General features: G+C 31.5%; 1 protein-coding gene and 1 pseudogene across 2 annotated transcripts in view; both read left to right on the top strand.

Moving 5' to 3' along the window:
• LOC143229488 (hypoxia-inducible factor 1-alpha inhibitor-like) lies at nucleotides 1-22982 on the top strand. Its single transcript, XM_076461871.1, has 7 exons — nucleotides 1-281; nucleotides 2751-2998; nucleotides 3945-4093; nucleotides 4211-4356; nucleotides 9046-9216; nucleotides 11510-11617; nucleotides 22036-22982. The coding sequence occupies exons 1-7, from the start codon at nucleotides 162-164 to the stop codon at nucleotides 22078-22080; spliced, it is 987 nt and encodes a 328-aa protein (XP_076317986.1). The 5' UTR covers nucleotides 1-161; the 3' UTR covers nucleotides 22081-22982.
• The window catches only part of LOC143229487 (polycystin-2-like), a 73839-nt pseudogene continuing 69415 nt past the window's right edge, over nucleotides 22082-26505 (top strand). Inside the window, exons 1-3 of the transcript XR_013015901.1 lie at nucleotides 22082-22091; nucleotides 24082-24113; nucleotides 26261-26357. The product of XR_013015901.1 is annotated as a polycystin-2-like (transcript). The remainder of the gene's footprint in view (nucleotides 22092-24081; nucleotides 24114-26260; nucleotides 26358-26505) is intronic.

Genomic DNA, 26505 nt, shown 5'->3' with positions numbered 1-26505 from the left:
ACTTCCTCGTTCACCTGATGGAAAACTAAGAAATAATGAAAACAAACGTTTAATAGTTCAAGAGTCGCTTTCAGCGTTTTATAACTTTTCATCTTTTTTATGTACATGAAGATTAATTAATTCATATATAGAAGAAAACAAGGTAAATAATATTAAGAATAATGTCTGAAAACGGAAAAACATTTGATGAGTTACACTTTCAACCTTATGACTTTCCTACAGTTTCAATCCCTCGGTTAAGTCATTTGAATCCTGATGCTGACAGGCTTATTTCAGAAATGGTGAGGATAAAAATTCTTAGGTTTACCAGTTTTAGACTTTTTTTTTTTACAATTTTTTTTAGTAGTTTCAATAAATTCCAGGTAATGCATATATATTTTTTATCATGCATTATGAATAATCAAAACAAATTCTACAATTCATACGAAGTAAAAAAAAGATCTTAATACCTTATTTCTTTAACTCAAGTAATAATGTTATTGTTACTACTTGTATTACTACTGACTCAGTACTATTACCATTAGTACACGTTAACTGCTACACAGTAGTATGAGTATCGTGCAGTTACAGATTAACAGCACAAATTTCTTTAATCTTCTTATGAGGATATTTTTTACAGTAACATTAAAATTATTTTATCAGTCATTGTGAGAATTATTTTACTTAATTACTTTGATGGGCAAAGAGTCCCATTTAAAATTAACTGGTTATGATATTTGTGTAAGTTATAAAACTAGAATGTGCAAAACAGAAGACATCTAAATAGTGCAGATGCTATAAAAAAAGGGGGAAGTGTCTGCAGAGATTAATCACAAAGTTTGCTGTGAATAAGTGTGATGTTTATGTATTTGCCAAACTGGCTGTTTAACTGTGAAAGTTATGGGATAAAACTTTCTAGATATTATATACAACTTAGTAGTGTTTCTTGGTGCTGCTTGAACTCTCTTTAACATGCCTATTTAATTCAGTTTTATACATTTTACAAAATTGTTATTTATAAAGCTTTGAAGTCTAAAATGATGCATGTTATATTGTATAGGAAAGTGAAACTGTTGCCTGGTTTGTTTAAAATGTACATACAGAAATGAGTATATGATACAGACTATAAGTTTTATATTTGTGTTATTTTTTTTTTCTTTTAATGTGATATCTCTTCTGTTTAAAAATAAACTGCATAAGGTAAATAACTATAATTAAATTTAGATATTCTAATTATTTGAAATGTTATTTTATCATTAAGTTTTGCTTTTATGCTATAGCACTTGTTAAGTCTGCTATAAGACATGTTAAATGTTTATGAATGAACAAATGATAGGTAAGAACTTTAACCTTTTCCATGATATATTATTTAAACCGTATTAATAAACTTATGAATTTTTCACTAAACTTGGTAACTAGGATGTATAATTTAGATGAGCATTTTTTTTATACTTAAGGTGCATTAAAGATTAACTGCTTAAAAAACTCTTAAGTGTTTTTGTATTGAGTTCTTGTCAGAACCCAACTTCTTTAAAAGTCTTAATATTTAATGAGCTTTAGTTCATATAGATTTATACAAAGACTGAGTACAATGTATTAAAATTGTTTTGAAGATTCACCACATAGTTATAATCCATGTCACTGCTCACAGTATTGCTGTGATGCTCCACCAGATGACATCCCTGTAACATAGCTCACATTTTGAAAGATTGCATTAGAAAATTGTCATATTCCTTCTTGCAGGTTTTTCTTAATCTATCTAATGTTTGAAGATGACAGATTCTCAGTGTCTGTTTCAACAATCCTGTTGCATGCGCATACTTAGAATGCAGCATCCAGCAAGTTGACCAATATGTCAATACTTAGAATAACATGAATACCAATTTTATTCTTAAGTTGCTTGAAGTATGTGATAGCTGATCAGAGGGTATGATGGAAAGCCTTATCTTGATAAATCCACATTGTGCTGGTTTTGTTTCCATATGTAGAACTTTCCTTATTATGTTGCATATTTTGCTTAAGGAACGTAGATAGTGTTTGCCACTTTTTTTGCATTCATGAATTTTTCACCTGTTGCAAGGTGCTGCACCTTGTATACCACAGCTAAAACATGAATTGATTAAATATCTAAGGGTTGTGGTTTCCATAACTGATTCATATTTCCTTGTTTTCTGATGCCATTGAGCACAAGAGAATTCCTATTTTGAAAATTCTATATCCCAAACTCTAAAGACATGTTTATGGGCTAAGTATATGAATATTTTGCATCAGAAAAGGCTGTTACATACACTTTTACAAAGCAATGAGTGCTCGGTAGCATCATGCTACCTATGAAAAGATCAAGTGTCAAAATGTAGTTCTGATGTATTTCCATTGTGACTTTATATTAGCTATGGCTGCCACATAATTTATTTATTTGCATATTAAAAATTATTTTAATATAATCAATCCTCTATATGCTTTATTTAATCATACTGCTTTCTACACTTATCAAATGTTTCAAAAATTTAGCTTATTTTTTCTCTTATTAGAATATCAAATACAGAGAATTAGTTTTGATCTTCCTTCATAGTCATTTATGTAATAAATTTATGGATGTAAAAAGTTATACTTCTATATATGTTGCTACATGCAATAGTTTTTTTTATATCAGTTTATTTTGTGTCTCTTAATACTGAAAATGTTCTCGATATATTTTGATATGTTATTTATATCTGTTATTCATATGGAATATTCAGTGCCTTCCAATTTGTAAACTTTTACATTTATAGAAGCCTGTAGTCCTGACAGATACAGAATTAGTTGCCTCTGCTCAAAAATGGAACCTTGATTACTTAGAGAAGAACATTGGATCTGGGTCTTATACTGTTTACCTTTCAAACAATAAAAAATTCAAATATTTTGATGAAAGTAAGATACAAGAACACAATTTGAATTTTACCCCTCCAACTGAACGAACTGAAATGAAGTTTTGGGATTTTGCTGAGTGTCTTCGAAATTGGAAAGCTGGTGAAAAAAGGTTAAGTATCAACTACTTATTTTATAAAGTTTCTATTCTTATAGGATACCAGGATTGAAATTCACAGGCAAATTGGTGCAGTTTGTCCTGAAGAAATATATTAGTGCACCAACAAACCTTCTTTTAATAAATATAGGGGTTTATAAGAAATCTGTCAGTTTTCTGGCCAGATTTTGTTCAGAGTCTGATTTCCATTTATCATCCATATCAGTCTCATTTCCTTTTATGGAAAGAATATACAGTGAATATCCTAGAGACATGATTTTTTAGCAAAGGCCAAATGTTTCTTCTGAATGGTTGAATAGGTTGGTAAACTTGCATAAAAAACAAGATATTGATTCATTTCAGTGGAGTTATTCATGGTTAACTAAGTTACCTACATGGACAAGTGCAACAAATTGTTCTGGATAGTTGCATGTGAATTTTGATCCCTAGGATACTGTAATAACATTTAATATAACCAGATTAGTATATTTTCTAATATATCATTTATGACAATTAAAGTTGGAGATGTTTGATTGCTTTTCATAAGATTTTGGTGGGTACATTTTATTAGAGAAACATCTTCTGAAGTAAAATTGAAGTTACTTTCTTTTAAGAACTTCTGAGTGAAGATAGAAAAATGTATAAGAATATTTTAACATAAAGTTATGTATGTATTTGAAACTAAATTTTTTATTGTCATGTATGTATTTTTACTTGAATTTACTTGTTAATTCTTCAGAAGAGCTGACAAGTTGTAAACAAACAAGCTAGTCTTCTTGATAATTAAGCACAACATCAAGAATATATTTTTGGTCTTCTGACAATGAACACTCCTTTCATCCAGTAATTCTTACATGATCTTCAGATTTTATTGTTAGAAGCTTTTTTAAATTCAGATTTGTTTATCGAATTCTTCTTTTTCTTCTTTTATGAGAAGATTACAACTGCTTTTAACTTTCAGATTGTATCTACAACAGCCTCTGAATGATACTGTGGGAAAAAATATGGTTGATGATTTTCTAAGTTTTAATTGGAACTGGATAGCAAGGCAGAAAAAAGAAAACAACTGGGGACCTCTAACATCTAACCTTCTATTAATTTCTACTCCAGGTAAAGTTCAGGCTGTTAGTCTGGTTTTCATGTTGATTTCATTAAAATTATTTAGAAATAGCAAAATTGAAATTATTTCTATAGTTGTCTTTATGCTGTTCTTTCTGTTCTTAAAAGGTAACATTACACCAGTCCACTATGATGAACAGGAAAACTTCTTTGCTCAAATCCATGGCTACAAAAGGTTCATTTTATTTTCTCCTGATTGTTATGACAAGCTCTATCCTCATCCTGTTTGGCATCCTCATGATCGACAGAGTCAAGTAAGTAAATACTTATCTAATGTATTCCATGGATTACTAACGTTAAGTAATGTAATTCTTATACTTCATAATATTCCCATGGCTAATGATAATTAAGCTAGTTAATCCTCACCTTATATCACATGATGGTGATTGCCAAACTTAGTTATTAAAAATTTAAGAATTTTGAATTATAATTTGATATTGTTTTCAGATTTGAAGTCTATGAGAATGAATTAAGTTCATTTTACCAACTTTGAAACTGTTAAATTATATATACTGTGATTCTGAATTTATTACATATATCTTCATGAAATTTGATGAGCTTTCAATAAATATTACAAGTCTGCTGTACACAGAAAAAAAAAATAAACAAGTTATTTCTCCTACAGATTTATCTGTGAATTTCCTACACCTTTACTGAGTCGGCCTGAATGCAAGCTAATTTTATTCTAAGAATAAAAATACTTATTTTAATCTTACATTTGTTTTCATATTTCATGTGAAAAACACCTCAAACCTCCTAAACAAATCTTAGAAATTTTTAGTTTTGTCATTAAATAAAACTTGCTTGCCTCCTTCTTCTTAGAATTTTGTTTCAGTTAACTTTGCATAAGATATGACATTTGACTTCCTCTCTGGCATAACATATTCATCATCCATTGGAAGAAATTCTTCAATCAAGTATATGGAGGATTCCTGAAACATTCATCTCACACTACATTTATTGGGTGGCTAACCAGAAGTTTAGTCTTCAGCCATGGAGGCTGTGCAATCTTTCACACAGCATCTGGGTTTTATTTCTAGGACTGCCATGTATATGTCTCATTCTTTGTTTTGTCCCATGATAGATATTTATCAACAGGAAATGACACACTTGTTGGCAATGATGTATTGAGAAGAGGGTGTTATGTTGACCACCTCCCCCAGTACTTTTATCTCACATTATACTATATAACAAATTTTTTACTTTTTCTTGTTCCTGGGCAGAAAGTGTTATTTCTCAATTGCTTATGCCTAAACTAAATGGAAAAGACTTATTTTTCTCTTCAAACATTGCTGTTGTGACCTGGGAGCATATAATGAAAATATGATGGGAGACTATATTTAGGAGTTGATAAGTGAAAGTGATTTACATTACAGTTATAAATCTCGAAAAACTACTCACTTCTAAACACTTTTGTTCATTTGTGTATAACTTTAGCATAAATACATGTAAATCTGGATTTATATGTTGTTTTATTCAGTCCTTATGTGAATGAAAATGTGCAAATTTGCCCGTTTTTACATAGAAAATAAGTTAATTTCTAAATTTCATTATCCAGATCACAAAAGCAAAGTTTGAAGGGAATAATGGCCATCTTCTGTACTTTACAGCATAAGCAATTAAGAAATAACAGATACTATCCAGGAACAAAATTTGTGTTACATAATGTTATTTGCATGATCTGGCTATATGTTCATCTGAGGGTTTTTGCCTACCACCTGTAACTTTCTTAATCACATCCACCAGATTATAAAAAAAGGTGAGAATTTTTATTGTTACCTTTCAGTGTCTCTTACTTCATTTTCACAGTATTCTACTCTTTGGAAGGTGTTACCCAGGTTGGTGTGCTTTTATTGAAACAAGTCTGCACTAGCAACCACTAATTCAGTACATGCTATTTAGGCTGCAACAGGCTCTAAAGAAATGAGGTGTTTGTAAGACCACCTGGAGGCTTACTGGGTGGTATTACTGTATTATTCTGGACTGCTACTCATGGATTATGATGAGTAAAGCATAAGGAGATCCTTCCCATTCCTGCCAATCATTGGACTGAATAAATCTGGGTCCATTTACTTGACATAAGGAGATCCTTCCCATTTCTGCTACTCATTGGATTGAATAAATCTAGATCAGTTTACTTGAAAGTTTAGAGAACTTGGGGTACCTGTTGCATAGAATACTGTTTCTCAGGTCTGCCCAGTGCATGTTACCCCCCCTTTTTAGATTTTACTGGTGGAACTAGGGAGACCTTATCACACCTGTTTTATTACAGTCATTGAGGGGGTGGACAGAGATTTTTCATCTTTTTAGAGGTGAGGGACCCTTTTACCTGGATTCCTGGATGAATTTTTCCCAAATGCTAGTAAGAAATTTTTCAGTCTACATGGGAGGCTAATCATAATACTAATTCAGGTTTGATTCTCATATATCTAGTTGGGTTGAGCATGGCCTTTTTTTTTTGTCAATATTGGTTTAGTACATCATTCATGAAAGAAAATCCATGATCATCTTGCAATTTCAAATGCAGAGTGGTCCCATCCCAGGTATTTGGTTGAGCACAGTTTGTTTCACATCCTCTCTGTAATTCCAGAGGCAAATGGAATTTACTTTGCCCACATGATTTTGAAATGAGGATGAGTGTTCATAATTACAGACTGGATGAGTTCTGTTACTTCAGATTGAATGAAGTGTATGTTATCCCATCATTCTGAACATGGATGTTGCCTTTTGGATTTCTTAAGGCTGAAGAGAAGGTTTGTACACTTTAGTACTGCTTATCTTGTCATCATGATTCTGATCACTCAGAACACATGAGTCTTCAAGTCTACAGGTTGAGATCTACTCATTGGATCTCAATCTATACAGTTATATGTATAGATTAGGGGCCAATTTCCCTAGCCACCAGTGTAGAATATAGGGACCATGGCCATGTAATTCCAACCCTGAATAGTGTAAACTTGGCTGTCTTGCTGGGGTCTGAACAGTAGTGATGACAAATCATGCAAAATTCCACCCACAAAACAATTAAGTTCCAGATGAAGAGTATACCTGTTCTGGATGTAGTGCTATTCTCCCATTAGGGTGCCAGCCTTTTATTGACACACCCCTGATCTATGCAAACACTGTCTGTATGGATAATGGCCTCACTGGCCCTTTTACCTTATTAATATGTGATTCTGGCTTTAAAAGTGGATTTTGGAAGTTAAACTTTTACCAAATTGAAAATATATTTCCAATAATAATAACCTCCTCTCACACTCTCCTGCTCTTCCTCCCTACTAAGAGCTAGTGTTAGAGACTGAGTCAGACTCGTATAAGTGATAACTTTATCTGAATGAATTTCTTATATGCAGTGCTCAGAATAGAGGGTGCATTGATGTAGGTGGAGAGTGTCACAAGACAAATATTGCTAAAGACAGTAAGAGAGTAGAGCAAACTAGAAAAATCATAATTTTACTTAGGTGGGCAAAGGAAGAAACCCTGGAAGTTGAATAATAGCTGTAAGTGTGAGAGTAGGTGAGCATTACTGTAAATAAATCTTCAGTTTAAGAAAAGATAATTTTAATGTCACTCCTATTTTTAAGGGAGGTGGTAAGAGTTGTGCTATAAATTATATTCCTTATGTCTTTCTTCTGTAGTAAAACATTTGGCATAGAGTCTGGCAAAAGGAATTTTGCAAAATCTTGTAATAAAATATGATATCATGAAACAGAATCAAGAAGAATTTAATGAAGAGACATTTTACTGCACTAATCTGTTAAGTTTATGTTTTATACTTCATTATAGTATTAAATTATGTAAATATGATGTAAAGTAACCATACCTTTGATTTAGCATTTTGTGATTTTTAACCTTGAGACCTAAGATTTTTCATTACAAAGACACAACATAAGATCAGAATATGCTTTGAAAATTTTTTTTTCTTTGAAACATTGGGTGTATATTCATTCTCAGTATTATATATCCCAAATTTCATACAGAGTTTTTTTATCTCTACTGATTTTTTGTGTGTGTTCTTTATTTAATCTCTATAACTTTTAACACTAATGTGTTGAAACACTGTAACCATTACAAAACATACGGGCCCAGCATAGACAGGTGGGTTAAGACATTTGACTCGTAATCCGAGGGTTGCAGGTTCAAATCCCCATCACACCAAACATGCTCACCCTTTCAGCCATGGGGGCATTATAATGTTATGGTCAATCCCACTATTTGTTGGTAAAAGAATAGCCCAAGAGTTGGCAGTGATGACTAGCTGCCTTCTCTCTAGTCTCACACTGCTAAATTAGGGATTGCTAGTGCAAATAGCCCTCGAGTAGCTTTGCATGAAATTGAAAAAACAAACAAACAAGACATATGGGTTTATCAGTAAAGTTGGTTGCTTCTGAAACTAGCATGAAAGCCCTAGCTGTTACAAATTACAGGGTTATCAGAAAGTTGGTTGCTTTAACACCAATTTAAATACTTGCATGTACATTTATGTAGGGGTTTATGAAGAAATGTAGCCAATTATAACATCAGTATGAATATTTTAGCTGTTACACTTGTAAAGGTTAGCTTGATGCAGCACTGTCATAACTTGTTACAAGTTTTATAGGTTTATCTAGAAGTTGACTTCTTACATCAGTAACAAGAACACTGTAGCTGTTACAAGTTATAGTTTTATTATGAAAGTTGGGTGTTTGTAAAGCACTGTGATTGTTACAAATTGTTAAGGTTTATTCAGGAAGTTAACTACTTTTAATAAAGAGAAAGTTGCTGTGGCTGATTGAATGGTTGTCTAATGACCTCCTCAGCAGTTGAAATTAGACTTTTTAGTCAAATTTGCATATAATGTTCTTGCAGCTGTTCTACAAGTTTTACTTCAAATGTTGAAACAGCATTGATCATTTACAGTATAGTATGGCTCCCTCTGTGAATTAAACATTTTTTTTAAACAGGTTGACTTCGATGTTCCCCAGTATGATAAGTTTCCAAAGTTTCATGATATCAGTGGCCAGGAGGCAGTGTTAGGGCCAGGTGATGTGCTTTATCTTCCCATGTACTGGTGGCATCACGTTGAAACTCTACAGCATGGAGACTATGTGGTTTCTTTAAATTTCTGGTACAAGGTTAGTTCTTTTGGATTAATATCTTGCTGTTTGGTGTTCAACAGTACTAAAACTAAAGTTGTTTTAAGAGAACTAATATAAACCTGATAGTGTTGCAGAAACTCAAGTATATAATAATACATTCTTTTTGATGCAATAAACAATCTTATATTCGTTTTAGTTTTTTGTCAAATATGTCTGTTATTATAAATACCTTTAATTTACCTTCCCAAGTTGCAAGCTGATTGTTTTAAACTTGATTATTCACAGTAAAAAAAATGGAATCCAGTCAGTTCAGCTTTGAAGATAACAAACTAGATATCAGTTGAAAATGATCCTGTGAAACCTAACATAGAACATACACAGTGTTTTTAGATATTTTGAATTCTTCAAATTTTTACTTTATTTTTTCATCAATAAATTTTAGTGAAGATAATTGTTTTAATGTTCCCAATCTATATCAAACTAACATAGATATAAAGGTATTGAAAGTTATATATTTTTAAATAGTTTATTTTAACATGTTACAGTTGATAATTCTTTGAGTTAAGCATAAGTTTCAGTTGTTTTTTTTTAAATTCATAAGGTGAAGGGTATGGAAAATTTAAGTGAAAAAATGGAAGAGAATATATTTATACTTTTTAAAAATCTACTAACTATTCCATGAAAACATATAGAAAAATAAACATAACATTTAAGATTTTACTTTTACAAATTGTTTATAAAACATATTTACAAAAAGCAAATAAAAAGTGTAACCTTTTTTACTTAAGAGCTTTATAAGAATGGTAGGAATTGTGCAAGTCAAAATAAAAAATATATGAAAATTTTAGTGTTAGCTAAGCTTGCTGATGAATTATGCAAGCACAAAAGAGATGGGTAGATGTTTATAATCCCTAGAAAAAACAATTTTCTGGAGTAAATTAGGTTCTAAAATTGCTTTTTTTTTAATGAATTACAGAAAATCACCTTAATCATTAAATATAATACAGAAACTACTCTCTCTTCTAAAAACACAGTGAAATCTGTATCCACTTTCAATGAGCACCACATCATCATACAAATGTGATACAATATTTGTAAAGTAGTTGTTTTTCCATGACCAGTCAATTACAGCATGCTTCATTGCCATGCAGAATTTTAGTAAGATACAATCAGAAATGATTGACCTAAAATATACATCAGTAATTTAAAGTGCACTACACTGTTTCTACTGTACAAATACAAAAATTATAATTGTTGTCTATTTTGTTTGTTTTTTACTGATTTTATTCATGATTTATATAAACTTATGTGATAAACAACAAATTCTCTAGGGTTAGTTCAAGTATTTTCTGTAATTTCTCTATGCCTGTCAGTGGTCTGTGTAGTTTCTTGGTTCAGTTTTATCATTATGAACTTGGAACAAGGCTGAATGTGCAAATATATTTTTGTGTACTTTTTGGTAAATCAACCTCCATAGTTTCTAGGGAAACAACTGCTTAGATGATTCACATGCTGCTACTTTACCCAGTTCTATTTCATGTTAAAAAAATACCACCTAGCAATGTAACATGCTTTATTTTCACTTGTAGTAAATTTGTAGTAAACAACTAGTAATGTGAAATATATGTGTAGATATGCTTTATCTACCTCAAGTTAATTTCAGAAATTAGGACTATCTTTAATTGTAATGTGCATACAAATGTAAAGCATTTAAAAATATAAACAAGAGTCTTAATGTAATTGAATAATTTATGAAGATAATGAATTAAGTTTACATACAAGAAGGAACTTGAAAATTAACTGGGTCATCTTAATAAAGTAATTTTTTTACTTAGTTTGATCAATACAATTATTTTAATGAACCTTTTCTGTGGCTTATTTTTGACTTATAACATTTTCAGTGAAAGTGATAGAATGTATGTTGATTAGTGTCAATTTCACAAATCAGATTGTGCAATATTTATCAAGTCTCCTTTTAAATCTTTTTTAAAATCCTTTTTTATCACATTAAATTGTAATAAAAGTATGCACTGTTTGTTATGTAGTTTATAATCACTACTAAAATAAAACTTAATGAAGGTAAAGTACTTGAAAATGGATACATTTGCTGTTTTTTTGTTGTTATTAAGCTCTTAATGGTAAAGCATAGTTCATGACTGAACAATATCTACTATAGCCAATTGTAGTTAGATAATTGTTAAGATATGAATGGTAAAGCACATAAATGGGAAAATGAGGCTTACCAAAGTTCAGTGTAACTAGTAACTGTTAATAAAAGCATTCATGAGAACTATGTTTTTCACAACTCTTTATTTTTCCTCATCATTAGTCTGGACCTTCAGGAAAAATTACGTATCCTCTTCAAGGATTCCAGAAGATGGCAGTAATGAGAAATATTGAGAAAATGTTGGTAGAGACATTAAAGGATGTTAATGAGGTATTGTAATTTGTATATTATTTAAACATGAATGTTGATGACATTTTAGGTCTAACAATTTATTGTGATAATTTATGTTTCTGGAATCTCTCTACTGTTTAAATTTTCTGTTTCATCTGATTATAAATCATATATTGAGCACTCAGCTGAATAAAACGGTTGCTGCTGTTTTAATTTTCTTTTTTTCAATTCAGAAAATAAAAGCATTCATGCTATGCAGTGGCAAATGTACCAATATCTTTTCGTTTTGGCTTTCTTTCTGAAGTTGTCTTTATTCAGTGTATCTTTCATCATTAAAGCACAGAAAGCTTTAAATAAAATTAACTTAAAAAACAAAAACAGTCTGAACTTTACACAGCTATATGATTTTATTTTAGGAAAGTTAACTAGTACATGCTACAAGATTGAATCAGTTGTTAAACTGAACAGAAATGAAATGACAATATGGTACTTACCTCATGTCACAAGACTAGCTGTTCCTGTTTACTGCTGATTTCTATATTTCAGTGTTTTCTTTATGCATACCATAAGTTCTCTTCTTTTCTATTGAAATTACAAGATTTCAACTTGTGTCCCATGTAAATTATCATGCATCACATCCTCACCAATAGGAGCATGACGTGATCATGTGACGTATGTGATTCTGTCTACACTTTTTGACCAAACTATTACTTCTTATTTGGCAGTATTTGAGTTTGGATGTGCTGCTTTGAATGCTTAATACTTCATACTCAACTTTGGTTTCCTCACAAAGTGGTCATTTTTTATTTAATTTGCTTTAATTCAATCCAGTTCCTCTATGAATATTTATCAGTTAATTTTCATTGCTTTAATTTTGCATACGACTTTGCTAAATTTTTTCTGTGCAATGAATTTCAAAGTTAATGTTACCATTTGGGAGGTTAGACCAATAACTAACATTTTTCTCAAGCCTCACTCAGGTGTGGGCAACCCAACACTGGATTTATCTGCTTTTATATGTCAGCAGATTAAACATTACATGGGACAGTCTTTGTCCACAGACATTGCCCTGGCACCTCCTAAGCTGGTTGAGCCTCTACAGACTAACAAAGACTTTGATCGTTTTTTTTTTCTGTTTCTAGAATTTGCCATTTCTTCCCATTTCTAAAGTGAGTAGTCTCTTAGACCTCATTCAGTTTTTGTTGATTTTATGTCTCAGGTTTGTGATGTTTTATCCTCTTCACCTATTTCTTATTCACCTTGTCGTACCTTATTGTATGAACTACCTTTCCAACCTTTTTGGTTTTTCCCCCTCTACTGATATTCAGGCTTATGCTGGTCAGTTTGCTTCACAATTAAGTGAGGGGTTTATCATGCTGTGCCCCCAGAGAATGTCACATCAGTTTGTCCTTTCTTACCATTGTTTGGACTATCATCTTTTATATCAGCAGTTGTTAGGTTCCTGGTTATCTATTTGGTGGCTAGCTCCCAAATCAAATGTAAGTCTTTTCCATGTACAATATTTTTGCCTGCATCTACCCTTATCAACCTCTTACCATATCTTTCTTACATACACTTTCTATCTGAGGTTTTCAACATAAATCCTGAGGGCTCTTCTGCAGACAACCTTGCTCTTCTCTTCTCCGCTTTAGCCCCTATGTCATCTTTAGTTCTGATATTACATGCATGGTTTATTTGTTGTTGGGACCTTATAGGTCATAATGCCATACTGGCTCAGGTTCATTTATCCTAGACATATCTCAGGAATTTATGTATGGCCCCATTTCTGAGATATTACATCTTTGAGATGGTGAAACTATCAAGCCTCTGGTGGCATCAATTCATCAACAATCCACCCTTACAAATATTGTAGCCTGTTTGTCTCAGTCAGAGATTCATATGCCTTTAGTTCACATTTCCAATCCTTCACCTTCCCAGTCATATCTATTTCTTCTACTTGGGGCTCTTGCTCGTACAGTGGTAAGTCTACAGATTTACAACACTAAAATCAGGGGTTTGATTCCCCTTGGTGGGCTCAGTAGATAGCCTGATGTGGCTTTGCTATAAGAAAACACACACACGCTCCTTCTACTTGGGGGACTTCTCATTTCCTTCCCTGATGACACTTCCCTGTGAGTTTGGGTATGGTCGGGGCTTGGCTTTTCAAGTTTCTTCATTACTGGTCTCCCTTTGTCAACGATGAATGGGTAACTTTAGTTTCTGTCACAAGGATTCATTGTTCAATTTCTTTTCTCACCTATGGTTTTTACTTTCCCCATTTTCTTCTCTCCTCTTTTTAGGTCCCATAACCAGCCAGGGCTTGTTTGGAGTGGTTCTGGAATTTCCGTTGCAGCAGTCAATCTCATCCGCTCCCGATCTTTTCAGAGGATTTTTTCCCACCTTTACATTGTCTGAAAAACAACCATGGATTGATGGCTGATATTCAATTTATCTTTCCTCAACCCTTGATATTACTACTCAATAGCTTAGGTAGTAATAACCATAGAACTTTTTCTCCCTCTGAGATTAATGTTTTCTGCAGGGTTGTGGATGACAGAAATGAATGTCCCCAATGGTTACCTAAATAATTACTTCATCTCAGTCTCATCCTTAGCTTTGGTTTGTCCATTTTGGGGTGGTTTACCAATTTGGGTTCTTCCATTCTGGCATGTCTTGGTACCTAACATTCAAGTTTTTGCATGTCATCTCCATTCTTTTGACTACAATTTCATTATTACAAGGATGACTTGCTTCTTCTGGCACATTCAAAATGGTAGATTGGTAAATCATACTCAGCAGCTACTTTCTGTGGTGGTTTGTGTGGGCTGATCAATCAAATTGGAAAGTTCTTTCTCAGATCTATTCAATATCTTGTCTGTTTGGGGTATTTTTTGAGAGAAATATCAGTTAAACACTGCATTCTCCTTTACAGTTTCGTTCAGTGGAACTTTTGGTTCACTGTGTCCTCTAGGATGAGTCACTTATTGCTCAGAAAGTTCTCTTGCTTTTGGAGATGTAGTCTTCCATGACATCACTGATCCCTCTCGGTCATGCCCATATCAGGTCCTTTTAGCAGGCACCATGAATGATGGAACTTTGCTCAAGAACCTTTTTTTTCCTTCCTTGCATGATTATCTGCATTTGTAGCTGGATAAAGCCCATAAATCAACAGATGTGAACTTCCTTGACCACATCCAGATCTACATTATTTCATTAAATGCATCACCGCAGGGATGGGGAAAAGGATCAATCACCAGGAAGCTTTGGGCCATTGGCTGGCAGATGGAAGCAATTTGTATGTCAGTGATCTTTACATTTTAGCTATATGTTGGATATTGCATCACTTCATTCATTTCACCCATCATTGTCTGGTGATAGTTTATATGGACAATTCTATGGTTTGGGGCACACATCAACCATCAAGGGAGCACACAGTCCAAAGATTTATGCTTTCAAATGTTAGATTTATTATACTGGGCTCAAGCACATCACATTTGCCTTATTACATGTCATGTGCCAGGTATTTTCAATCTGATTGGGATGGTCCTTCACACCCGAACTAGATATATCCCACAGGGTGGACATTAGATTCCCTCGTTTTGAGGAATATTTGCCATTGGTGGGGTTCTTGCTATGGGGCTTCAACACCAAGTTATATTTTTTTGGTTGCCTGTACCTCGTCCAAATGCTCTGGCAGTAAATGCTTTTAACCATGATTAGTTGCAAAAATATCTTCATATGTACCAACTCATCTGATTACTTCATTGGGTGATTTCTTTTGTCCTATTTACTCCTTGTCGAATCCTTCTGATTGCACCTACTGGCCAGCTTTGGTTTCCAAGGCTACAATGATTGCTTCTCCAAATCTATCTTCCATTTCCTCTCTTTCTTCTTTGTCAACCTTGATCATGTCTCACATCCAAACCTTGAAGTCCTAAGTCTTCATGTCTGGCTTTTGTCCTTTCTTTGGTGAGATAATCCAATTTTGCACAGCATGTCACATCTTTGTTTGCTAGTTTCATCTATCCATCTTCCAAGGAGGTGTACAAATGCAAGTATTCCACATTTGGTCTACTACCAGGGGGGGTTTCCACTGACAAGCCTATCATGACTCATGTGGCAGAATTTCTCTCCTGGTTCTTCAATCATGTGTTTTTAGTCTCCTCACTTTTCAGATGTTAGGCGCTCTTATTCCATACCTTAGGATTTTTACTTCCTCTGTTATTACCTTTCTTATTCTTCCAGATGTCACCTCAGGTATTCTGCCCTTCGAGATTGTGACATTAATGTGGTCCTACATTCCAATATTTTATCGTCATGCCATACCAGGGAATTGGTGTGGTTCTTAGTCTCTGGTTTAAGGTGAAGATAGAATGATCATCATCCTACTCTCATGTGGATGTTGGTATTCTGCAAAGAGGTTTTGAATGTAATTGACTCACATAGTATGATCCACTGTGCTTGAGCCACTCTACACCCAAAGGTGCATCCTCATTTATTCACCTTTCTCATTGTGAGATTGAGTTACAGTATTTGTCTCTGGTTAGAATCACTTTTCTGTCACATTTTCTTCCACTTGTATGTGCTCTTCTCTTTTTCCACCCTTATATATTATCCATTCTACAAATGGATGAGGAGTATAACTGGCTTAGAAGTTCCTCTCTTCTGATTGTTGGATTTAAATTTCTCATTTTCATGTGTATTCTTTAGATACTTTCAAAGGTCTTATGTCAATCCCTTTCACTGGTTCTACCCTCTTTTCAATATGGGATTCTAACTAATCTTATTGGAAGAGATGAGTACTGTATCAGAAATTATAATTTTCCTATACCAAAAATGTCATCTTACACTTCTTGCCCACCTTTCTCCATTGCTGACATCTTTTACCAAACTTTGAAGTGGTAGTTTGGTGGAGGAGTGTATAGGAAGTCACATGCATATTATGTTCCTATTGGTTCCTATTGTCACATGAGTGACATGTTGAAATAGGGGAAGAGTGGAAGGCTTGTGGCATGTATAAAGAAACAGTTTGCATATAGAAGGCAATTGAACAGGAATAACTCATGGTGGAGGTAGGAACCTATCAGAAAGAAATTTTTAGTATATTAAAATTATAACTTTTTAGTAGATAAAATGTTGCATAATATGCAGCCCACAACCAAACAATTTGATGATAAACTCTTTACAAAAAAGGCTGGTAAATAAAGTATAAGACATGCTTATCACCAAGCAGAAATATATTAAATTGTGCCATAGTAAGTAAAACTTGGCATTATATATTATTAGATGAATTAGAAATTCCTTGTAATTAATGAATAAATCTGGGTAACTTGCACTTCATTTTGAACTGAAGAAACACAAGTTATAAAAAAATATATAATACATTTAAACTCTACTAAAAGAACTGCATGTAGTTATAAACTAACTTGCCAGAAAACTTAAAAAAATTATTTTCTTCCAAGGGATAATTTTATTTAGAAAAACAGTTGATGAAGAATGAGGTTAAGGCTCAATTAGGTTTATTTCAGAATCTTAGATTTTTAGTCCATACTTTAGGATATTTTACTCTTTACATAAGGTTCTATTACCTGAATGACATTTTAAACACTACATAAATATACGTACTATAACTTTTTATGTACTAAGTGTATCTTCATGAAATGTAGAAAGCTTTTAGTATACATTAAGTCTTTTGTGCGTAAAAAAATCAGATTTTTTTATTAAGTGTGACTAGTTTAAGTGCAAGGTGATTTTCATGTTAAAATTTACAACAGAAGTTATAAAAAAAAATTATAATACATTTAAACTGTACTAAAAAAATGTCTCAGATTTCATTTGTGTTATTTCTAAAACATCCTGTATAAATATTAAAACTTTTGTCAGTAAGTTTTTGTATCGTATATTTTGTATTCTCTACCCTAACACAATATATAAGCTTAGTTCATTTGACAAACCTTGTAACCACCACAAAAACAAAGAAAAATTTGTATTGCCCTTTCTTTTTAGAATTACTTTATATTGTTACAGACAATTACACACTATTTATTCTTACAGCCAAAGCCAATACAATTCAAATCTCTCAGCCATTTAAAATTACTGCTTTACCATCACTTAGAATAGTATCAAAGTGAATTATCATGGTATGGAAGATTTGGGTAAGGAGGACAGCATCGAATTACCAACATTCGCAGTAAAATTACAACATGCCATGCTCATGTGCTCAAACTGTCAAGTATTTCTTTAATGAATTTTTCTTATGTAACTTATAAGTTTCTAATTTTCATGTATTAGCTACTTTTATAACAGTAAATAAATATACATAAGAAACATGAAATTCGGTACTTATGTGTGTATCTTACATTATTCTCAAAGTCTCAATGCCAATCCAATTTTTTGTAGGGGTATTGTTACTGCTTTAAATAGTAATTTATTTTAAATATGCAGTGTGAAACAAACTTGGATTTTTAACTAAGCTATATGTGATTTAAAATGTTTTCTTTATTTGGTTGGGGCAATCTTGGCAATAGCAAACTATGAAATTGATGCAGAATAACTCAAAATGCATCATGCAAATGTACTAATCTCTTAAAGAAAACAGTAAATTGAAACCTTTCCATTGGTCATAAATAATCTAGTAGCAAATGTGAGGAGGAATTAGTGACATTTTTTAAAGACAGCATGTGTGATGAGGGACACAGCATGCGAGTTTTGGTTTATGGGATATAACTAATTAAAGTAACAAGAACAGACTTGACAAACTTTTGCATAGAGGTATATAATATATAAATCCTTGTAAACTTAGAAGGTAATAAAGGGTAGAAAGAAATTTGAAGTAAAGAAGTGTCACATGAGGTATAAAAGTGATGATAGAAAATTTAAGTATTTCTCTTTCTGAAATTATGAAATTCCAACTTTTACAATAATTTGAATAATAAATTGTTTATTTTAACAATCTTTTAATATGTCCTAAAGAATGGTTTATACCCTAAATGGAGAAATAATTAAATACTGTCCTATTTTTCAAGTTTTACTTATTTTTTATCACATGTTTTCATCACTTTATTAATCTATTTTGCCTTTATCATAAATTTTTAGCAAATGAATTTTGAACAAGTTTCATTATTAATTTTTTTCATAATGATTCCTTCTGAAGTTGGAATTTTTATGTTGCTGTAGTTTTGTTTACATTTTGAGAAAACTTGTTTAATATTTGGTCATATGGGGCAGCATTTCTCAAAATCTTGTCATCTATGCTTCCTCTCTTTGAAAGGAGTGAAAGTTATGAAATATAATACATAGATACACATTACAATTTTATGTTATAGTAACCATTTTTTATTTTTGTTAGTGAAGAATATATTAAAACTTAATTTTGCATTATTACACTATTGAATCTACCATATTTGTTCACATACCCCCAAGAGATCATTAGTACCCATCCCCTCCTCAGCATATGCCACATTTTGAAAAACATTTAAATAGAACATATTGTAACTAAGTCTGAAAACTTTAAACATTACATTTTTGTGTAAGAAGTTATTAATTAGATTTATACTTCACCACTTCATTTTTTCTTTCATGTATTCAATTTTTATTGTCTTTTTATCTTGACTTTACAACAAGATCAATTTTTTATTGCTATTTTGTGAAGAGTATAAGCATTATTACTTATTGCAGAGTTAAGATAATAGGTAGAAATTACACAAGGTTCCATTTTAGAACTCAGACTAGAAAGCTATGCTGATAATTACATACAGGAATATCAATTTCTTTACTGAACAACAAATTTCAACTCTTGGTTTCTGTAGACAAGGAACTATTAAAGAGAAAGAAAACAAAAGGATCTGAGAAGAATGTGGATAATAAGGAGGCTGTCATTATAGGTGGTTTGTTGACAGTGTATGTGGTTAGAATTGTCTGTGAGGTGAATAGGGAGAAAATAATCAAATTATGCCACCCAGGGGTACATGTGGAGGATATAACTAATAATGCAGGAAATATAATAAAAGGGGCTAGCAGAAATGCAATTTTTGTGGTGCATGTAGAGACTAATGATCTAAGGAAAGGTAGATCAAAGGAGCTAATTATCAAGTACAAAGGGTTGATAAAGGTATTAAAAGAAAAAAGGTTGTAAATTAGTTTTGTCAGAGATACTGTCTGGAATTAACTGTGGAGAAGAAATTATAAGTAGGTCACTAGGGCTAAGTGCTAGGCTTAGGTTAGTATGAAAGGAAGAATAGATTGATTGGTTGAACTTGTGGGATTAGTTCAGTGGAAGAAGAGAGCTTTTTCAAATGGATGGTTTACATCTAAATAGGATAAGGTCCGGCTTGTTTGCAAGGGCTATTAACTCAGCTGTAAGGGAAGTTTCAAACTAGGACTAGATAATGGTGAAGACCAGAATAAGCTAAATGCAAAAAAATAAGAGGCAGAGAAATGTTTAGCATAGGAATTGAGTACAGAAGTAGTTATAAGATTAGGCTTAATTGTTACTATTGTGATGCTAGAAGTATAAGAAATAAAATAGATGACCTTAGAACACTGATAGGAATGTCAGATTTTGACATAATGGAAACACTGAAACAGGGTCAAAATGTTAGCTCCCACACACTCACCAGTGGGTCGTGATAGTCTTACAGTAAGACCCACATGGGCCACAGGTGAGTCATGCTCTATTTTTTTAAAGGGTCACTTATTGGCTGGGACACAATGGCTACATATATATACTCACACCATAAAAAAGTAATTGTAAAATGACTAGTGGGATCCTGGAAAGTATCAGCAAAATAGGCTTGGGAGCCAACATATTAAATGTGGGTGATTTTGATGACAGAAATTTCTCTGAAATACAGGATTTTAGGTTATTTAATAAAGACAGAGTACTAAAGATGGGGGGGAAGAGGGGCTTTATATGTAAAATGGGAACTAAATCCTGTTGAAACTGAAGTTAACAAAGATAAAAGTCGGGAGATTGAAGCCATTTGGGTTCCTGTTAGTGTGTATAGAGGAAAAAGGCATTTAGTGGAAATTTGTTACAGACCAACAAATGATGCTGATGAAATTAGTGGGACATTTTACAATGAGGTTAGGATTTCAGCTGTTAATGAGGTCATAATTATAGGTAATTTTATTTTCAGGCATATAGATCAGGAAATACAACAGTCAAACCATGAGGGGAAAAAGTTTTGGGAAACTGTTCAAGATAGCTGTTCATATTTCTTGTAGAAAGAGTAGCTGCAAGTAAAAGTCAGGTGGGCTCACAAATAGTATAAGAGATAAAATTTAAAAAAAAAAAAAGCATTATAAGTTTTTAAGAAATTTATATTGACTGATATGACAGGACATTATAGAAGATCCAGAAAGTTGGTGAACCAGGAAATTAAAACATCAAAAATAATGTGTCAGAAAAAGTTGGTTGAAAATGTAAAACACAGTAAAAATTTATTTAAATACATTAATGGTAAACAAAATGTTGGAACCATTGAGGAATAATAAAGAAAGGCTTGTATCTGATGATTATGAGAGGAAAGTGTTTTTATTAATGAGTCACTGGTTTGGCCACATTTGAATTATTGTGTTCAATCTTGGGCTCCTTACCTTAGAAAAGATATTGAACTTTTAGAAAGGGTTCATAGAAGGGTTAATAGAATGATGTCTGAGATGGAGGGGCTGTTGTACAATGAGAGGTTGAAATGTCACTAATTGTTTTACCTTGAAGAAAGAAGAGTTAGGGTGAATCTGATTGAGGTGTTTAAGCCCATAGAGAATTAGTAGTTTTGATACATCATCTTTATTTGTACTTGGCAGTGAGAACAGTAGAACTAGGGGACATGGGTATAAATTTCAGCTGGGAAAGAGTCAACTTCAGCTGTTTGTTGGCTTTGGAATGGATAGCCTTTGAATGTTGTAGAGACAGTAAATTTAAGTGAATTTAGGAGAAAGTTTGCTAAGTATATGTATGATAATGGCTCACTTGAATTTTTTTTTCTGAAATATATATATATCTTTATATTAATAGTTTTACTTTAGTGTAGAGGATGAAACAGCCAAGATGGACAATAGGTTCCATGATTTTCCAAAACATTATGCTATAGCATGTATTAAAGCAGTGTTGTGGTTGTGTTTTTGGATTTAATATGTAGAAGCTTGCTAGATTGCATGAAGAGAAACCATCAATTATTGTTAAAAGCTAAACAAAACTAAACAAAGAAAAAAACTTGAAAATTTAGATGAAAAATTTAGAAAATATTTCAAAAAAATATCTGCTGCTTTACTTAACATGCTTATAAAAAATTATCCCCTCTGACTAAACACATTCTTTGGATATAATGGTATGTTTTATTATCTTAGTAGACATTAATAGTATAAATGTATCAAAAAACTCTGTTAGTTTTGAAGACGTGATAACAAACACTACAGGTTTAACAAACATATGTTTTATTTTTCTTTTGATACAGGTTGGACCATTATTACAAGCTTTGGTGGAAGGACGGTATACTTAATTATTATTCTGGTATATGGCCTAGTTTCCAATAAAGATTTTGTAAAGTAAAAGTTATTTGTAAAAACATTTATTCCACAAAATGTTTGGTGCTGATTGTTTAATTCCTGGCAGTGTATTTGCAAAATTAAATTTCTAAATATTTTGGAATTAGTTTAAACTAAACTATTATTATATAAGCTTATAAACCTATATGTTAAAAAAACAGTCCTTTCTAAATTTGATGTGATCTTTATTTGAACATGATCAGGCCACTGATACATTTAGTTTCCTAAGAATGTGTCTTTTACAACATTTCTTAGGTATAATTGTGTTTGTAGCAAAAAACAGACAAAGTACATAGACAAATTATTGACGTCCATTCCTGCATTACTCTATTGTAAATATTTTTCCTTTGATTTTATCTGGATAGTTTGAGACCCACTTTTGAGATAAAATGTGAACTTTTTTTTTTTTCAGGAAATGTACAACATTTATTATACAAAAGTTTACTAGTATTTGTTAGGTAATATATATCAGCTCAAGGTATTATCATTAGTATTTTTACTTCATATTATTTTAAGTTTAATCATGTTTTCAAAATGTAAACAAATGTCTAATAGTCTCTGCTGTTTAAAATGTCTTCAAACTCTTACAGGAATATGCTTTGTAACTTTCATTATTTAAAATTCTCTTGCTTTTAAAATGCTTTTAATGATTGACATCTTATTTCTCTTATATTTATTTTTTTCATATGAAGTTTTATCACCAGGGTGGTTGTTTATTTATCATACAGTTTTTTTTTTTGTTGTTTTTTTCTGAGAGACAAAAATGGTTGTTACTCACTTCCTTTATAAATTATTTTTTGGCATTCTTTTAATGGTTTGTGCTTGCTTCACCATAGACTGCCCTTCTCTTTGAGTGCTTTTTCTAGGCCTTTTAACTTATATTAGTTTTTTTACTTTTTGAGTGATCTTAATGGTTGTTTGTTTGTTCATTATAGTTTTCCTTTTCAGAAAGACCATAACACTTGTTGCTTATCACTCTTACTGCTTTCCATTTTTGAGTGCTTTTAGTGGTTGCCATTTACTTCTGTTATAGTTTTCAGAGCTGTTAGTGGTTGTTCCTTACATCACTTATAGTCTTGCTTTGTTTCTGTGGGCTTCCAAATGCTGTTATTTACTCCTTTTGTATTTTACTGTTATTGTTATTTGGTTGCTCTCTCTTTTGAAAGTCCATTAGTGATTGTTTCTCATTTCTTTCATGGGCTGAGTATGAACCATTGGTCAGCATACTAAGCTGTGGATCTAAGCTCCATAGTTTGTGTTCTCTTAAATCCCTTACCCAGAAAAACTAATCATGCTCTCCATTTTGGAGCATTGGATGCATTATAAAAATAATAGTAAAATCCCACTATTTTGTTAGATTGGCTCATGAATTGGCAGTAGATAGCATTGACTGGCTTCCTTCTCTCTAGTCTATCACTTCAAAATTAGGAACCGCTAGTGTAGACAGCACTCAAGTGGTGTTGTTCAAAATTCAAAAAACACACTTTATAGTATAAATTTCCTTTTTTTAAATTCTTGTTGGTTATTTCTGTTATAATTTCTTTCCTCTAGGAGTCCTCTTAATTGTTTTTACTTAATTGTGTTAATGTTTTCACATTTTAAGGAATGTTCATAGTGAGTTTGTATTTTTTATATTGTTTTTGTTTTCCTCATGAGTGTTCTAATGTTAGCTTATTTTTAATATAGTTATACTTTCCATTAATGTTCTTAATTGTTTTGTGTATTTCTGTTTCTCTCTTAACTGCTGTGACCAATGCATATGTTTGTCATTTGGATTTCTTTTCATAAGAGTTCTTTGAAGTGGTTTCTTAATTCATTTTGTTTCTCTTAGTAGTTGTTTCTTGTATGTATCATAATTTCTGTTTACAACTGGCTTTGTTCAACAAATTATGATGATAGTTTAAACTTGTCTTTACTGCTTTGATATTGCCTTCATCAAAAACATTTCTTTCTAGCTGGATCAACAGATATGAGAATTTAAAGTATGGTAAGTTAGATAGTGCTGTAGACTTCTCTGATTGTAACTTGCTGTTTTTAAATCCTTTGTGCTTTTCTATTGTATGTTTTAAAAATGTATATAATTTTCAAGATTATTGTGAATTTCCAAGCTTTTTTTATATAATAATCAGCAAGTATAATTAATTTTTTTGACTTGTATGTAGTTTATGTTTTATCTTTCATTATAGTTTTGGGCATTTCAAGATCTAGTTTTGGGCATTTCAAGATCTGTGTTGGCTGTAGTAATAAATAGTTATATGTAGAAAATCAGTTAAATTGCAGTTGTATTTCGTGTTAAAACAAAAACCCTTAATGCTTGTCTATAAAACAAAGTTAAGTAGACATTAAACTAATGTCATCGAAATGCTGTTTCAGAGAGAAGGCTACTGTTTGATCAGAAACCTTGTTTTTTGATTGTGGAATTTGTGTTTCCATTTACTACAGTGTTTACTTCATTTTGCTTCCATTTTCGAAGAACTAATATCTCTTAAGTTTTTGCTATATCTTTTTTTTTATTGAGGAACTTGTTAAACTCATTTCTTTTCACATTCATTTCACAGTTTTTCTGAAATATACTTTTTTCTGTTTTATTTACTCTTTTAAAAGTTTTGCAGACAAATTTTGAAATTTTAATTAAAGATTCAATGCACGACATTATATCTTTTCATACGTTTTCATGAATGTCATAAATAAACCACTGTTATTAATATAATCAGAACATTGATGTTCTATCAAAAGCCTTCTCCTAAATTTTTGCTATCTTCGTCATAAAAGTTTGTAACATGAAGTTATCATTGCAAGGAACATTTTAATATAATGCTTTGTTTGGATGTTTTTGTGTGGATAACAAAATACTGAATATGTCTTCTACCTTCATTGCCCTTTATAATTAAAATGTTCTCTTCTGTAGTCTTTTATTACTGGGGTACAGTGGTACTTACTGGAAGTAAACTGCAATACTATTTAACTATTCAAAGATAATTTATAACTTGTTTTAGCAACTGTAATTTGTTGAGTTTTATAGTACAATATGTATGTACTTAGTTTCATACAGCATTTTAATAAACATTTATCCTTAAATTGAGAGAAGCTGATATGTGCTGTATCACCTACACCATGCTTTTTTGATGAATTTGCTTGTTACACAAAAGCCAGTTTGAATAATATATTTACATGGTTATGAAAGTTGTAGTCTATTTAATAATAACCAACATTATGGTGTTAAGAGTAGTAGTGTTTTTTTAAAAAAATTTTTAAAGGTAAGCTTTGGTTTAACATAAATTTCTCATAAATTACTGACTACTTTTATATGTAATGTAGTGTACTCTTTGAAATTCTTTAATTCATTTATACCACTCACCATTTGCCTTGTTTTGAATACCTTTTGACATGCATTTCAGGACACTTTTGAAATTATGCATTTTTTAATTCATTATTTAATACCACAGTAGATCAGATGTGAAAATTAAATAAAAATCTTTGACTGTAAATATAGAAAGTAACTTGTACATATAAAAAAGTAATTTATAGAAATAGACCCAATCTACTGCTAGGACACAAACGTTCCTAATTCTCTTAATTTTATATCACATGCAGAAAATTTCATTGAATTTTTAATGAAACTTCATTTTTAGTATTGAGATTTAAAACTAAATTATTATTTTAATATTTTGATTTGAATTCATTAAATTATGTACAGTTGTGTACCCTTCAAATCTGTTTTTTGTTCATCATTAGTGAACTATTTGAACAGTTTCTAAGTACAACAGTATCTATTGTTGTACACCTATCTTGTTAGGATTTGAAATACATCATTTTCAACAAAAATCATTTTTAAGATATTTGCATACAAGAATAAGTAGAAATAAATAAATTCAGATTATATAATGCTTCTTGTCTCCTATTTATTGTGTTTGCATTGCATGTGAAAACTACAGTTAATATATAGAATGCCATTGTCTCATAACAGCTGTCTTGGGTGAAAAATATATGTTTAAAGTGGTTGTTTGTTTCAACTCAATTTTTGAAAGTTTATAAAATTGAATTCTGATTCGAAGTAAAAAATATAGACATTTTAAATACAGTTAAAACTAAAAGGATGATACTCGAATAAAAAATTATTTGTTTCTTACATAGTAAGATGTTCCACTGAGAGTGACATTTTTCAGCATGAGATTTCTTCAAATCAACTCATTAATTGTGGAACAATCATTTGTGGTGGACGAAAATACCGGTAGTGCTATTATGACAGTTTTCTGAAAATCCATATTTTTTGTTTATTTAAAATGTTGTACTGAGTGTTAATTGATTTTATTTTTTAAATGATTTACAAAATCCTGTTGTACTATTAGAACTACTTCCATCTTTATCAGTTGTGTTTA

This window comes from Tachypleus tridentatus, chromosome 10 (assembly GCF_004210375.1).
Source record: "Tachypleus tridentatus isolate NWPU-2018 chromosome 10, ASM421037v1, whole genome shotgun sequence".
Classification (NCBI taxonomy): Eukaryota; Metazoa; Arthropoda; class Merostomata; order Xiphosura; family Limulidae; genus Tachypleus; species Tachypleus tridentatus.
Note: the sequence above shows the minus strand (reverse complement) of the source record. Positions and strands in the feature narration are given on the sequence as shown.

Coding starts and splice junctions, on each gene's coding strand:
- LOC143229488 (XM_076461871.1), top strand. CDS start 162: ATGTCTGAAAACGGAAAAACATTTGATGAGTTACACTTTCAACCTTAT. Junction 4,094..4,210: donor TCTATTAATTTCTACTCCAG/GTAAAGTTCAGG, acceptor TGTTCTTAAAAG/GTAACATTACACCAGTCCAC. Junction 9,217..11,509: donor CTTTAAATTTCTGGTACAAG/GTTAGTTCTTTT, acceptor CCTCATCATTAG/TCTGGACCTTCAGGAAAAAT.